General features: G+C 37.3%; 1 protein-coding gene across 2 annotated transcripts in view; it reads right to left on the reverse strand.

Annotated features, from left to right (window-relative positions):
• The window catches only part of LOC4329342 (uncharacterized), a 44,416-nt gene that overhangs the window by 27,937 nt on the left and 3,488 nt on the right, over positions 1-12,991 (reverse strand). The window contains exons 4-19 of one of the 2 annotated variants that reach the window (XM_015769867.3): positions 12,486-12,581; positions 12,333-12,380; positions 10,294-10,347; positions 8,766-8,869; positions 8,565-8,682; positions 6,899-7,000; positions 6,631-6,819; positions 6,393-6,550; positions 4,669-4,827; positions 4,476-4,568; positions 1,854-2,205; positions 1,301-1,414; positions 1,023-1,118; positions 826-893; positions 356-476; positions 80-286 (exon numbers count right to left, since the gene is read on the reverse strand). In XM_015769867.3, the coding sequence (XP_015625353.1) occupies positions 80-286; positions 356-476; positions 826-893; positions 1,023-1,118; positions 1,301-1,414; positions 1,854-2,205; positions 4,476-4,568; positions 4,669-4,827; positions 6,393-6,550; positions 6,631-6,819; positions 6,899-7,000; positions 8,565-8,682; positions 8,766-8,869; positions 10,294-10,347; positions 12,333-12,380; positions 12,486-12,581 (2,079 nt within the window). Of the gene's footprint in view, positions 1-79; positions 287-355; positions 477-825; positions 894-1,022; positions 1,119-1,300; positions 1,415-1,853; positions 2,206-4,475; positions 4,569-4,668; positions 4,828-6,392; positions 6,551-6,630; positions 6,820-6,898; positions 7,001-8,564; positions 8,683-8,765; positions 8,870-10,293; positions 10,348-12,332; positions 12,381-12,485; positions 12,582-12,991 lie in introns of those variants that run through there. The other variant, XM_015769868.3, reaches the window with a different exon arrangement.

The following is a 12,991-nucleotide window of genomic DNA, read 5'->3' on the forward strand; positions in this document are numbered from 1 at the left end:
GGAATAACTGAGTATTTCAAACCACAAATAATCAGTACTTAAAGACTTGACAATATTAAAATACTTCCATTTATGTTACCTGATCAATTATCACTGACATTCCACAACGATCTAGAAGAGAACAAAACTGATTAGCATCAACAGTAGGACCTGACAGCACACGCTGATTTTCTGGTACAGAATATATGTCTTCAGCTGTATCACAAACAACAAAAGCAGCCATATCCCTCCCAGCAATATAAAACCGTGAATATAAACTGCGTCTTTCCTCTTCACGTGTGCCGTCCTATAATTCAATGGCATGGGGTTAGGAAAAGAAACAGCACTTGCATCAAGAATTCATGAGGTAACTTACCCTTGTATGCAACGTAAAATGGCCTAAATCCAGAACAAAATGTTCATTCCCCAGCAAAGGTTGACAAGTGATTAAAGGAATCCTAACTTTTGGTGCATCCAAATCAATATCAAGTCCAAAACTAGAAACAGAACAATAAACAGTCAGCCAACATAAAGACATCATAACACTGTTACAAGCAAGTTATGGATATTGGAAATTTCTTAACCATAACAAAATAAGATTGCAAGAAAAAATAACAACTTGGAAAACATAAGAAAGCAGGATGAAAGTAACATTTTGTCAAACAATTAGGACACGAACAAGAATGCTTAATTATTCATGGCAGTTCATGAATAAGTAAAGAAAACTGATGTAAAAAGTCTTCCTTTCATATATGTATCTCACATTTAAACAGATCATGCACACTAAACAAGAGTATAGAACTCAAGGCCATTAAGATTGAGCGTAGATAATGAGAATACATGTACCTGCTCTGCTCTTCCAATACCATCTGAAGCTGCTCCTGAGCTCTACGTGTGACCTGCTCTATCTTCATCTGCAGTTCAAAAGATATGATCAATCATTATGACTATAGCGTCCTATATATCCAAATAGTAACGACGAAATATCAAACAAACTGTTCCACAACATGGTCATGAGTATCCAAATTCGAAAGTAAACTTGCCTGTAGAGCAGTTGCTGTTTCCATGGTTACTGTTGGGCTAACAGCTTTGCTCCGTTTAATGAACTCTAGAAACCGTTCATAGCTTCCCTTCAAAACCTACCGAAAAAACACATTATTATGCCATGTACATAAAAAAAATGCAATAGCCTGATAAAGCATGTGCATTAAGGAATAGCGATGAAAGTAATTCACCTCCAGAGCTTTCTCAAAATCCTACTAAAATGTGACATGAGGAAGTGAATTTAGTCCTAAAAGCATAATGAACACAAGATACAAACCGTAACATGGCATGGTGATATCTTTGCCACGAGCTGCCAATCCAGGTCCAAGCCGACAGGCGCACGCACAAAACTGACATCTAGAGCATTACTCTTTCCCTCACTGACAACACTCTGCAAAAATAGATATTATTCCAAAACATAAATGTAGGGATAGAAGGCATTCATGAAATGAAAAAAAATGTTGAGCAATGTAACACTGGAAATAACACTTCTTATTTGCAACATCATAGCTCATGCAACTGCAATGGCCATCAGACACCCAAAAATAAAAGCAAGGAGTAATACTTAGTAATTAAGTGGATAGCCATCATCTATAAGGTCAGGTGCAACCTAATTTAAATGTTTGATGGCTAGCCACCTAGAACCTTGTATATAATAATGTACCAATTGCGGTTTGCTAATTAAACAATATGGTTGACGAAAACTTGCATTCAACAGATAAACAATATATTTCGTGCTACAGATGAAGTGGCATTTTTCTGAGTCACATCCTAGAGTCCATAGGAGGTTTGCAGCAAGAAATTCAAACAATCGCTTCATATTCACTGACCTGAGCAAGAGAACCTTCAGGAGAAGACAAACCACAATATCTCAAAGTAACATCACACCGCGTACTCTTGGGATACAATTTCGTGACCACTTGAAGTTTCTCAAATCTACCACACAAAATTTCTGTCCGGTCAATATTGATGATCCTTGCAGCAGCTTGGCCAATAGACACATCCACCAAGAATCGGGTTGTATTCGGGGAGACTTTTTCAAGGGGGGAAGACAGATCATCTTCTGGTTGGTAACTCAACAGCTTATTAATGGCCTGCCATTCTTCTTTTGTTAATCTCTCCTCCTCATCTAACTGCGGTTCTAGAAGGGCATTCTCTTCAGAAGGTAATTCAGCCGAGTTCCTTAAACAAGAAAACAAGCATAATTATGATGTGACAAAAAATGATTCATATGCACTCATGAAACTATCCATTGTTCACAAAATAAATACTAGTAATAAATTACTCCCAACAAGTTAACAATGGCCACATTGATCATCTATACAATTTGCTCGTTATAATGTCACTAAACCGAAAGATATATGTGAAATCACACTCAATGAAAGAAATGATTTGGTTGAAGTTATATATGAAATGAAAAGCTGCTTTCTGAGCAACTTATAACTGTCCTAAAAACAAAATTGTCTTTGGCAACATGTCAATAAAGTACTTTCCTTTCATGTATGTACCCATCGATTGCCTAAATTCAGGGGAGCAATAAGCAGGCACTTTAATTAAATTAGTATTTTTAAGTTTTGTGTAAATATCGCTACTATTATAAAAATTGATAACGCTTTTGCATGTTTTTTCGTCTGTCACCTCTGTGATCGAGTCGGTCTCATACCCCGCACGCTCGCATAAAGATGGGCACTCTCTACACATCCTCCCGTACGTAAGACGGAGCCTCTCGCTCCTCCCTCAACCGGCATGGCCAGGTGACCTTCAGCCCATCATCACCAACTGAGCTTGCACCTCTAGCTAGGCCACTGCCCTGGCCAGTCGTGCCCCACTGGCCTGATGGGCCTGCTGCCCAAAACCATGCAGCTTTGACCACTTATGTGTGTGAAGCGACAAAAGGTTTCCACGGAAACAGTAACCCGACCGGTACCCCTAGGTGAAACGCTATCCTCTTATAATTTCAGTTGGATCTCTTCTCTTCTCTTTTCATTTTCGATAGTTTTCTCTTTGTGATTTTTGGCACCTGTACTTATCGACTTGCGTACCCATCACATTAATCCTTCCATCCAGTGCTTGTGTGCCATGCCTTGGCTTCTCATTCAGCATAATCCTTACCCAAACCATTAATCAAGATTGACTTCAAACCTCTAATATCAGTAGACGAAATAACCATCTAACTAATAGATTTTCCGTGACCCAACCATGTACACACTAATAAATTAACCAACACAAGCCATCACACACTACTACAAAAAAGAATTGTGTTTCATAACTAAACATGTACAAACAACGCTAATTTCCCTTCACAATTCATCAACCATACACACTAATTTTCCTTTTACATGTAGCATTTGTTACCCTAAGTATATGAGAAATTATTGATGATTAGAATTTTAAAAAGTTGACCAAATCATATCATAAAACATCAAATATTTACGACTGGATTGAGTAATTTTGTTCAGTTATTTTAAAATTGTCTTTGCCCATTGCAACACATGGATATTTTGCTAGTACCTTATAAAATTAGTATACCGTTGGGGCCTCCCCTACTGTTTCAAGGTTAAGAAAAAAGGTATTTTTAGTAGCAAGGCTGCTTCACACCATTGTTATTCTGCAACCTGCAGTAAACTAATGGCCCAAAAAAAAGCAGTAACAGCAAAAATTAGGCACGAGAAACGCCCAGGGGTCTTCCGGCTAGCTCGACAAGGTGGTGGGCTAGACGACCTAGGTTCGAAGCCTCACCCCTTCTAATTATTTGATATTAGGTCCTTCCCTAATATTCGCGTCTTTTTTGCAAACATTAGGCACACTATGCAGTATCACTAACCAACAAGTAGCAGGTGTTGCAATGGGCCCTAGATTCCAGCAGGCCAATAAGCCAAAGATATACGATTGGCTTGTAGGTAAAAATGCACAGATAACCATATAATAGGAGATAAATGTACTGCTATACACACACCTAAAAGCAGGTATAAGGATTGCCTACATATAGTTGCTTATTACTGTATTGTTGCAAAGGAACTTTGGAACCTGCAACTTGAAACTAACAGGGAAAAAGAACTAATGGTTGCTAGAATGAGTAAAAACTTCATTTGATCACGTATTGTTACTTTTATCCTCCTCCAAATTTAACTAAGTGATGCTCCCATGTGCAATGCTTAATGAAAAAGTTGGCAAGCATTGGCATACAAGTTTCATTAGTCCTACCATCTACAAACTAAACCATTTAAGTTGCACAGAAGTTACCAACAAGATTGGGAACCTAAGTTAAAAAGAATATCTTTCTGCCTATTTCTATGAGTACACCTCAAAGGAGCAATAGTACAGAAAAATGAGAATAGCTGCCACAATGAACATAATATAGAATGGTACCATAAAAAAATTAGTATCTTAAAAATAGACAGAAGCAATGAACAATAAAGGTACAGATATTATTATCAACTTATTGGACAAACCATCCAAAAGTCCACCATCTTCTCTTTGATGCCCCCTTCTTATGTAATATTTCCTTTGATTTCACGGTCTCAACTTTAGCATGTCCCAACAACCTGAAAGTATTTAATTATAGCAATACCATAACCAGATGAATGGTGACCCAAATGAAAGCAAAAGGTTACAAAAGATACATGTACATGTTCTGTACCGCACCTCCAAAGTATTATGACTTTTGTGTCCAGAATTTTCTCTATCTGCCGAATTTCGGACATATCAACATTAGATGCTTGTTGCAATAATGTGGCATACAAGTGAACATAGCGTCGACGAAGCTGGCAGAGATGCCTAGTTCTCTCCCATGAGAACCAATAGCTGAAAAAAGAATAAACAAATTTCATAAGGAAGAAATCCTAATTTGTAAAGAAAGATGACAGCATATATAATTTTTTGCATCAAAATATCTACACAATTCAAGTAATTGCCTCCAAGATGCAAGAAAAATGCAACACACAGTCCATGATGATATAATCACACATGATTTTGTCAAAAATTGATCAATGTAGCGCCATGAAAAGAAAAAAATAACAGTTGACAGACTGATTGTAGCAAATGTTCTCAGGTGATGCTAAGAGCCTAAAGTGTAGCTTGCAACATAATCCCAATCCATCCTTACAAGGGCCAATTCGCCTGGTTGACGGAACCAATTCTGTTAGACAGAACATAGTAATTGGGTTCGACTGGCATTTAGAAAGAAAAAAGTCAAAAAACCACACCTCCACTTTTTATACCACTAAAAACCCAAGGCCACCAAGGGTAATAACATGGAATGCAAACCTCCTACGCAGCTACGCTCCCCCCGAGTTCCTTGTACCACTTGTGCTGTACGTTGTTGTAACTCCATGCTGTCCTTTAAATGCACTACCCCACAGACATGGGTTGCTTCACATGCTGTATCAACTACCATCAATGCAAATTCCATGTGCCAATGAGCTGACCATGGCAATGGGTTTGTCAGGGAACTGATGATCTGTGGATTAGCACAGATTCTTCACGGAATGTAAATGTTTTACATCCATTAGAATGACATGATGCACAAATGTTCCTTCACCCACCTACGCATACCTGGGGCCCACCAACAGCAAGCTTCACCTGCTGCCAGCCTGCCACCAAGTACGAGTGGCACTGGCAATTAGCATACTGCTATAAAGATAGCCACCTAGCTCTCCCAGGCAACAATACTTAGGCGCTAGGCATCAGTCATCTTTGAAGCCAATGTCCAGTTACTATCACTAAGTAGCCATCAAGCTTAAATAGGCATTAAGCACCATCCAGCTGAAGTAGGGGGGGAGGGGCAAAAATCAGCCACAACCAAGCTTACTTGGAACCTGATCAATGGGATTGAGGGGCAAAGGCCATGGATGATTGAAAAGGAGGGTCAAAGTGGGTAGTGCAGTAGTGTTCTTCAGGATGCTATACTAGTTCAAGCAGGGACATAACTCCAGTAAATCTGGGGAAGATGTTAAGTTCACGGTCAATAATTACTTAATTAGATGAGTTCTAAGCTCCTGAGCAGAGATAGGCTAGTTATTCAGTTAGATGAATTATGTTTGTTCCTCGAGTAATTAGGTAGAAGGTGTTTGGCTAGTTCAGCTAGGTTAGCTGATTAGTTAGTTCAGACAGTGTTAGCCTAAGAGTCCAAGTCAGCATGTTGCCTAATCATTCAACTTTTGGGCCAAGTTATTGTGGATGATGTGTTTGGACAATTATGGAGAATTAATCCTGCGTCAAGAATGCCAGCAAGAACCAGAACATCATTATCTCCCTCCTCATTCCTGCACATGGCTTATGGCAAGTCGAGCACATTCTATTGCCGCTCGTTTTTTGTTCTAATCTTTCCAGAGTTTAACAGGAAGCTGAATTTCGAATAAGATCAATACCATAATTTTTTCTGTCGCAGACCAGCCAGCACAGCATAACGCCACCAAGCACGGCAATCCACTTTAACTGGCACAATAGGCCGTAAATGGGACACGTCAACACGTGTCCTGAACCTTGAAAATGTTTCCAACAGTTTAATGCCATCATAATACTGGGCCTGGTGCAATAGTGTAAAGAGAGTAAGCACTTGGTCAATTTCACAATTTAACTGATGGAGAAGGCACAATTCCAAGGTACCTCAGTAACAGTTAGTGAAACATCACTAAGAACAAGTGATGCTTTCTCTAAAGGGATATCTGGACCCCCTCTCTCCTGCTTTCCAAGTCGTTTGTAGTTAAGAGTTCCATTTATAGGGTAAACTAAATAGTTCCTATTCATTGCCCAAACAGAATTGCCAGAATGATCATCAATGCCATCTTGAAATATCTGTGGGAGATCATTCTAGGATAAGAAGCAGCGAACAGGTACTGAAGAATGAAGTTGTTATGAAAGACAAATATATAACCTCGCCCCATTCAGTAGGATTTAGATCTTCCCATTTCTTAGCAAGCTTCCACGCGCTGCTGTCAGAATCATGGTAGATGGCTAGCCTATGCAGTTCGACCGACTAAATAAGGGCCAAAAAAGAACATAAATGCATTGGTTATAAATAAAGATAATAATAATAATAAAGCAAAAGCAGATGATCAGATGGGGAATAAACTAAAAGAATATCGGAGTTTATGAACCAATTGATTATTAATATTGTGTTTGTGAACTTGTGATATAATCTGTCCAAACAAGCTCAAAAAATGGCAAAAGGCCAACAATAGCTTCACAAGTATCACATAAGCAAGCATTCAGAAGAAAAGAAAAAGGTCCAAGAGCACAATAACAATGATAAACAAAACATAAACCTGGTGAAAGGCCAACCAAATTTAGTTCCAATGTACACCATATCGCTGTAGAACCATGGTATATAAGGAGGTATTACAGAATTTTACTCAAGTCTTGATGAACATTATCTAACCCTTATTTTAATTTGATCAATCAGCGCTTGAATTTTGACACCACCATGTTCATGTTAGATTCCCTATATATTCCCTCAATCTTAATAACATTTGGGACCTCCTTCGGTCATCCCGGCAAAAAAGATGCCCTATATAAAACCATGCAGAAGGGCAGAAAATGGTCGAATGTCTCAGGATCAGTAACAAGCTAGGCATAACAGAGCTGGAGTTTAAGTTGAAGTTGGAACCAAGAAAAAGAGAATGGCAATATGTTGGAACTTATAATGATATATGGCTCTTAATAGTTCTACTAGTAGCATTTACGCATGATGATCCACTGATCCACCTCAGTTTTGTTACTAATTTATCACATGATGATGGACTACAGCAGCGCAACCTTAATACTGGGATCATATTAAAACCCTCGGTGGCTCAAAGGGAGCAGATTATGCATTGAGATGTTACATTTCTTCGCTATTTTTTTGACAAGGCTTTCTTCCCTGATTTCTCATAGTTGTAGCTACGATTTGCCAATTCCACCATTATTTTTTCCACTCAAGTTCTTTCACTTAGATCTAGAAAATCAATTCAATACATTCACTTGCAGCTTTGATCATTAGAATTAATTGCAATATATTCTAGTAAATACAATATTATAGGGTTAGTTTTAACTAAATATTTGTGTGCAGTTCTGTACTGGTGGTTGAAAGTCAAAAGGTGCACGGGTTCTAAACCATACTCCCTCCATACTCATAAAGGAAGTCGTTTAGGACAGCGACACGGTCTCCAAAACACAACTTTGACTTCTTGTTTCTATAAAAATATTTATTGAAAAGTGATATATATATACTTTTATGAAAGTATTTTTCAAGACAAATCTATTCATATAATTTTTACATTTTCAAACTCAACAACTTGAGAGTTATTTATGATTTATATTCCCAAGGTTTGACTTAAACATTGTCCTAAACGACTTCCTTTATGAGTACGGAGGGAGTACCAATTTAGGGACAGAGGAGCATTTATCTCAAAGTCTAAATAACAATTGTATGCTGATCATATGCTATGGCCAGGTAACCAAGAGGCAATCTACATACCTTTGCATAGGAGATGAGATGCCTATCGAGGCAGGTTAAAAAATAACAGAACATACAGTTAAATGTTACATAAATTTGTTCTCACCTTCCGCAGCTTATCTAATGCTACACCAGCATCAAATGTCTCGTTACCGTCTTCGTCGACTGTAACGGCTGCAAGTCTTGACAACGTGAAGCCAGATGCAAATGGATGCCCAGAATTGCTGGTAGAAAAACAAAGAATAAATTTACGGAAGACATTGGGATAAAAGAAAGACTAAAAAAGTGTGCAAATGACTTAGCATACCTGACAGAATCTTCATATCTGATATGCACGTTGCTGATGGTGACTTTAAGGTTTCCAATAATTGTTGATATTAAATTGTATAGCCATGAATTACTCCCTGGTACCTGCAGCATCCAACAAGCACTATCAAAAAACAAGCAACAAAAATGTGTGTAATCCATATTAAACAATCGAACAGACAAATAAGAGAAATGACAGAAACCATAATAGGTATTAAAAACAGTAATGGACATCCAGAAACACCAAAACCCAACTTGAACTTTCACAGCTAACCTTTTAGAACTATTGACCTACAAAGTTTAAGACAAAGTGCATGTTCAGATGCTATAATACTTTAAACCTGTACTATATGATAAAACTTAGTGTCATGGAGTCAAAGGATAATCCAAAAAAAAAAAGTTGTTTTTTTCCCATCATCACAGTTAGAGCTACAGACAGAACAATAACTTCAAATGGACAAATATCCCCAGGACCACAATTTTGTTTTCCACTAAAACAGCATGCTTTCATGGAATCGACTATAATCAAGTCATCAATTAGTCATTAATGTGTAGTCACCCGCTGGCAGACAAATAGCACCATAACCACAACTTCAAGTAAGTCAGGACAATGGACTAAAAGTAACAGGCTAGCTTCAGCTGGACAGGAGAATCGCTGCCTTGGCATGCAAGAGCAGCCAGATAGAGTGACAACAAAGGAGCAAGATCAAATTCGAATTGTCTTCACAAAATTATCCTCCCGGGTAACACTATTTATTTGTTTTAAGTTATGACAAAAAGAAATTGAGATAAACAATAAATTCTTCCATCAAATCATTAGGAAGGCAAGCAATGAACAGGAAATATTCTTACATCAAAGGTATAGGTACTTCAATATTTATCAAATTTAAAAATACAACCTAAATAAAAAACACGTCTGAGCTAGAATATTTAGCCATTAATGAATGAATGAATGAATGAATGAATGAATAGGGAAATTGGAAAGAATTGGCACACGGTCAATTAACAGGAGAGCTCCAGCAATATTGTTTATGAAAAAAGAAATTAATATCAAAGGCCATCAACCTGACCATACACTCGAATGTAATATTACAACTTCAAGAAGAAACATGATATCCATCTATGGGCACCTAAAATTGCTCTAATATTGTGCCTCAAGAAGTTTGTTTTTATATGATTATGATTGCACTTGTTGACATCATCTTTTACTCTTATAAAATGAGGTGAGGTGATGGTGTATTCAACATGTCACTGATATATGTAGCATGACTTTCATGTTTGCATGCTCTTTTGTAATATTTGTATTCTTTGCAAGTGCATATATATTCACTGATTGATTCAGCATATGTTTTGCATTTTGATCTTCAGACTATAGGGCACTTTTTTTTGGCATCCATTACAATGGGGAAGTATGATGTAATTTCCAAATGTCATAACTGTTCACAACTATCAGAGTATTGCTTGCCAGAATATCGAAATAGAATACTAGAATTAAGCTTTGTGAGAGAAACAGGAGAAAAAAATCATACAGGTCCTCCTTTCGAGCTCCTACTTGTTGCTTCAAGAGTTGCTGCCTCTGCAGCCTGCGGATAAGACCATTAGAGCTTGAGCTTTGCATAAAGATGATCGTGAGCATTATCTTTGAGGGGAAGCAGAGAAATAAAATAGGTGAAGCAGAAGATAAAAGCAAGAAAACAATAAAAGTAAAAATCTGGTTCATAAAGCTATAATTCCATATAATGATTGCTAAAGCATATAATGCAAATATGTGGAACAGTTTCAACTCTCGTATGATTGCATTACAGATCACTATGAAACATTTGACTCTTGGAGGTCAGCTCTCACCTCAGTCCCATCTGACCTAAATTAACCTAAATGATACACACTCGTCACTTGAATGTACCACACATTGCATGACTACTTTTACAAACACTATTGTATTGTACCAGCTCCTGGAAGCCAATAAAATTGCAATTTCTCACTTGCAAATTGTGCATAAAAAGTTCAGTGCTCCATGTTTAATTTTTTTTCCTCGAACATGCAGGAGAGCTGTGTATCATTGTATCAAAAGAAGAAACCAGGATATAAAGCCTTATAAAACCCGCCACACACACCACACTGAGACTGTTGAAGTTGCATCCGTACCCGAGACTAACAAGCACCAGACAACCTTGGCCAACATTTCTGCTTTGCAAATGCCGTATAATATATGTTAATTAAAGAATAAATTGAGCCATAGGTACAACAGATCGTGCTGTGGGTGCACATAGGCCATATAATTTGATGTTTGCTCCCCTTAGTCACCTTTCTTGTTTTAAGCGGAGCATTCAGCACAAAATATTACCCTGTGACAATGAAACGCACAAGTAGCATTGACTCACCCATCTCTTTATGTGTCCCGCTCTCAGATTCACCCTCCTTTCTCTTTGTTTTCTCTCTATCCCGATATTGAAAATAAATGTGATATTATGTTTTTACCTTTCTGTTCTGCAAATACATATGCACAGTTGATGCTTATGACCTTAAGTTACCATGACCATGAATGATTACAAGGCAGCACAATGCATGTTTCGGCCATGTGTTAGGTTTTTATTACCCTAGTGTGCACCACCTAAGCAAGCTCAGTGATTCAAATGAGCAATTCTCAAGCGTTGCAGCCTGCATGCACTCACCACCCACAAGTAGTATTATAACTGCATTTTACTCGATACAAGTGCTATGTTTCATATACAGTGAATAGTCAACACATAGTCTTGTACGCACTTCTTGTTTCCTTCTGTTCAAATAAATTCGGAGATAGCTATATTTTGTAAAGAAAAGGTTTATAAATGTACTTGAAAGGAGTTTGGAGGAAGCTGCATAACCTGGTTTGTGGTCAAGCGGAACCAAGTTTAAAATAGGTGATCTGACCACCCAACTAACATCTAACATGATCTCACAAGTCACAACAAAAGAATGAACAGAAAACAAATATTATACATTAAGCACCTAACAAATAAACAATATCATGGTGAAAATATTGCTCTGCTACATCAATTAGGCATGTTGATTTCATCAGGTGGTCAAATACATAAAAAAAGGAGGTACACTACCAAGTACAAGTGCCTACAAAACATACATTATGATGAATACCCATTCCTTACAAGAACACATTCAATTTAAGGTTATTTAACTTATTTCAAATTAACCAAATTGTCTCGAATGGAAAAATAACAAAAAATCAGAGTTTTAGTTCCATCATACCAACCTATTGAAGTAGAGCCTAAAGTAATTAAAAAATGCCCCACATATAATTGTATTTCATTATTATGGTGATCAAATATTCCTACAGTGGTACTGTCAAAAATAAATACTTCCAAAACTATACTTCTGAACCTACTAGTCTACAAGAGACCTTATGAAATGGAGCAATTAAAACCAACAAACATTTTCCTCGGATATGGAGAACTTTCAGAGGTATTGACTTCTTGTTAACAACATATAGTCTCAAATTTAACTAATAATAGATAGTTCTATTGACTGTTCAAACAAGGGGGTAAAAAACTCATGAGAGAAGTTGCAAACAAACCTCAATCTGCTGAAGTTTTGCTTCAAAAAGTTTCTCTCTATCTTCTTCCTAACACAAAAATGTGAAAAATATTAAGAATAAGGGACAAAGAATGACATGCATAGAATAGAAATGGCATCACCAATAACACAATACCAAATTATAGTTACATACCTTCAGAGTCTGTCCATCAGGGGCAGGATGAGCAAGAACAAACAGACGATCAATAAGAACAATAACTGGCTCTTTACCCAAGCTTTTCCATGGAACCTATTAAAAATCAATATTTTTTGTGTGTGAACAATTAACAGGTACAAGATAAACAAATACAGTAGCAAACTTGATATTATAAGCTGCAGGCAGCAAAATCATGTTCAGCAATTCAACCACAGGATGTTATCATTTGCTATCCTGCCAAACCAAAAACATACAACACAACTATTTGTTTCCGTTTTAAAATGCTTCCCAATGTACCCATTAGATGAAAAGAATGTAACTGTACATTCATCAATAAAGCTAGTTGCTGATGGTTCCTTTTATGAATCCTTAAATAAAGTTTTACTAAGGTTTGAGGCCCATTTCAACTGTATAACACAAGAAGTGATTGACTATGTAAGGTTGCTGCTGTGAATGATTTGGTTTGCTGGCCAATCTGAAACTTGAATGTTCATGGAATCCTC

Source organism: Oryza sativa, chromosome 2 (assembly GCF_034140825.1).
Source record: "Oryza sativa Japonica Group chromosome 2, ASM3414082v1".
In the NCBI taxonomy this organism is placed as follows: domain Eukaryota; kingdom Viridiplantae; phylum Streptophyta; class Magnoliopsida; order Poales; family Poaceae; genus Oryza; species Oryza sativa.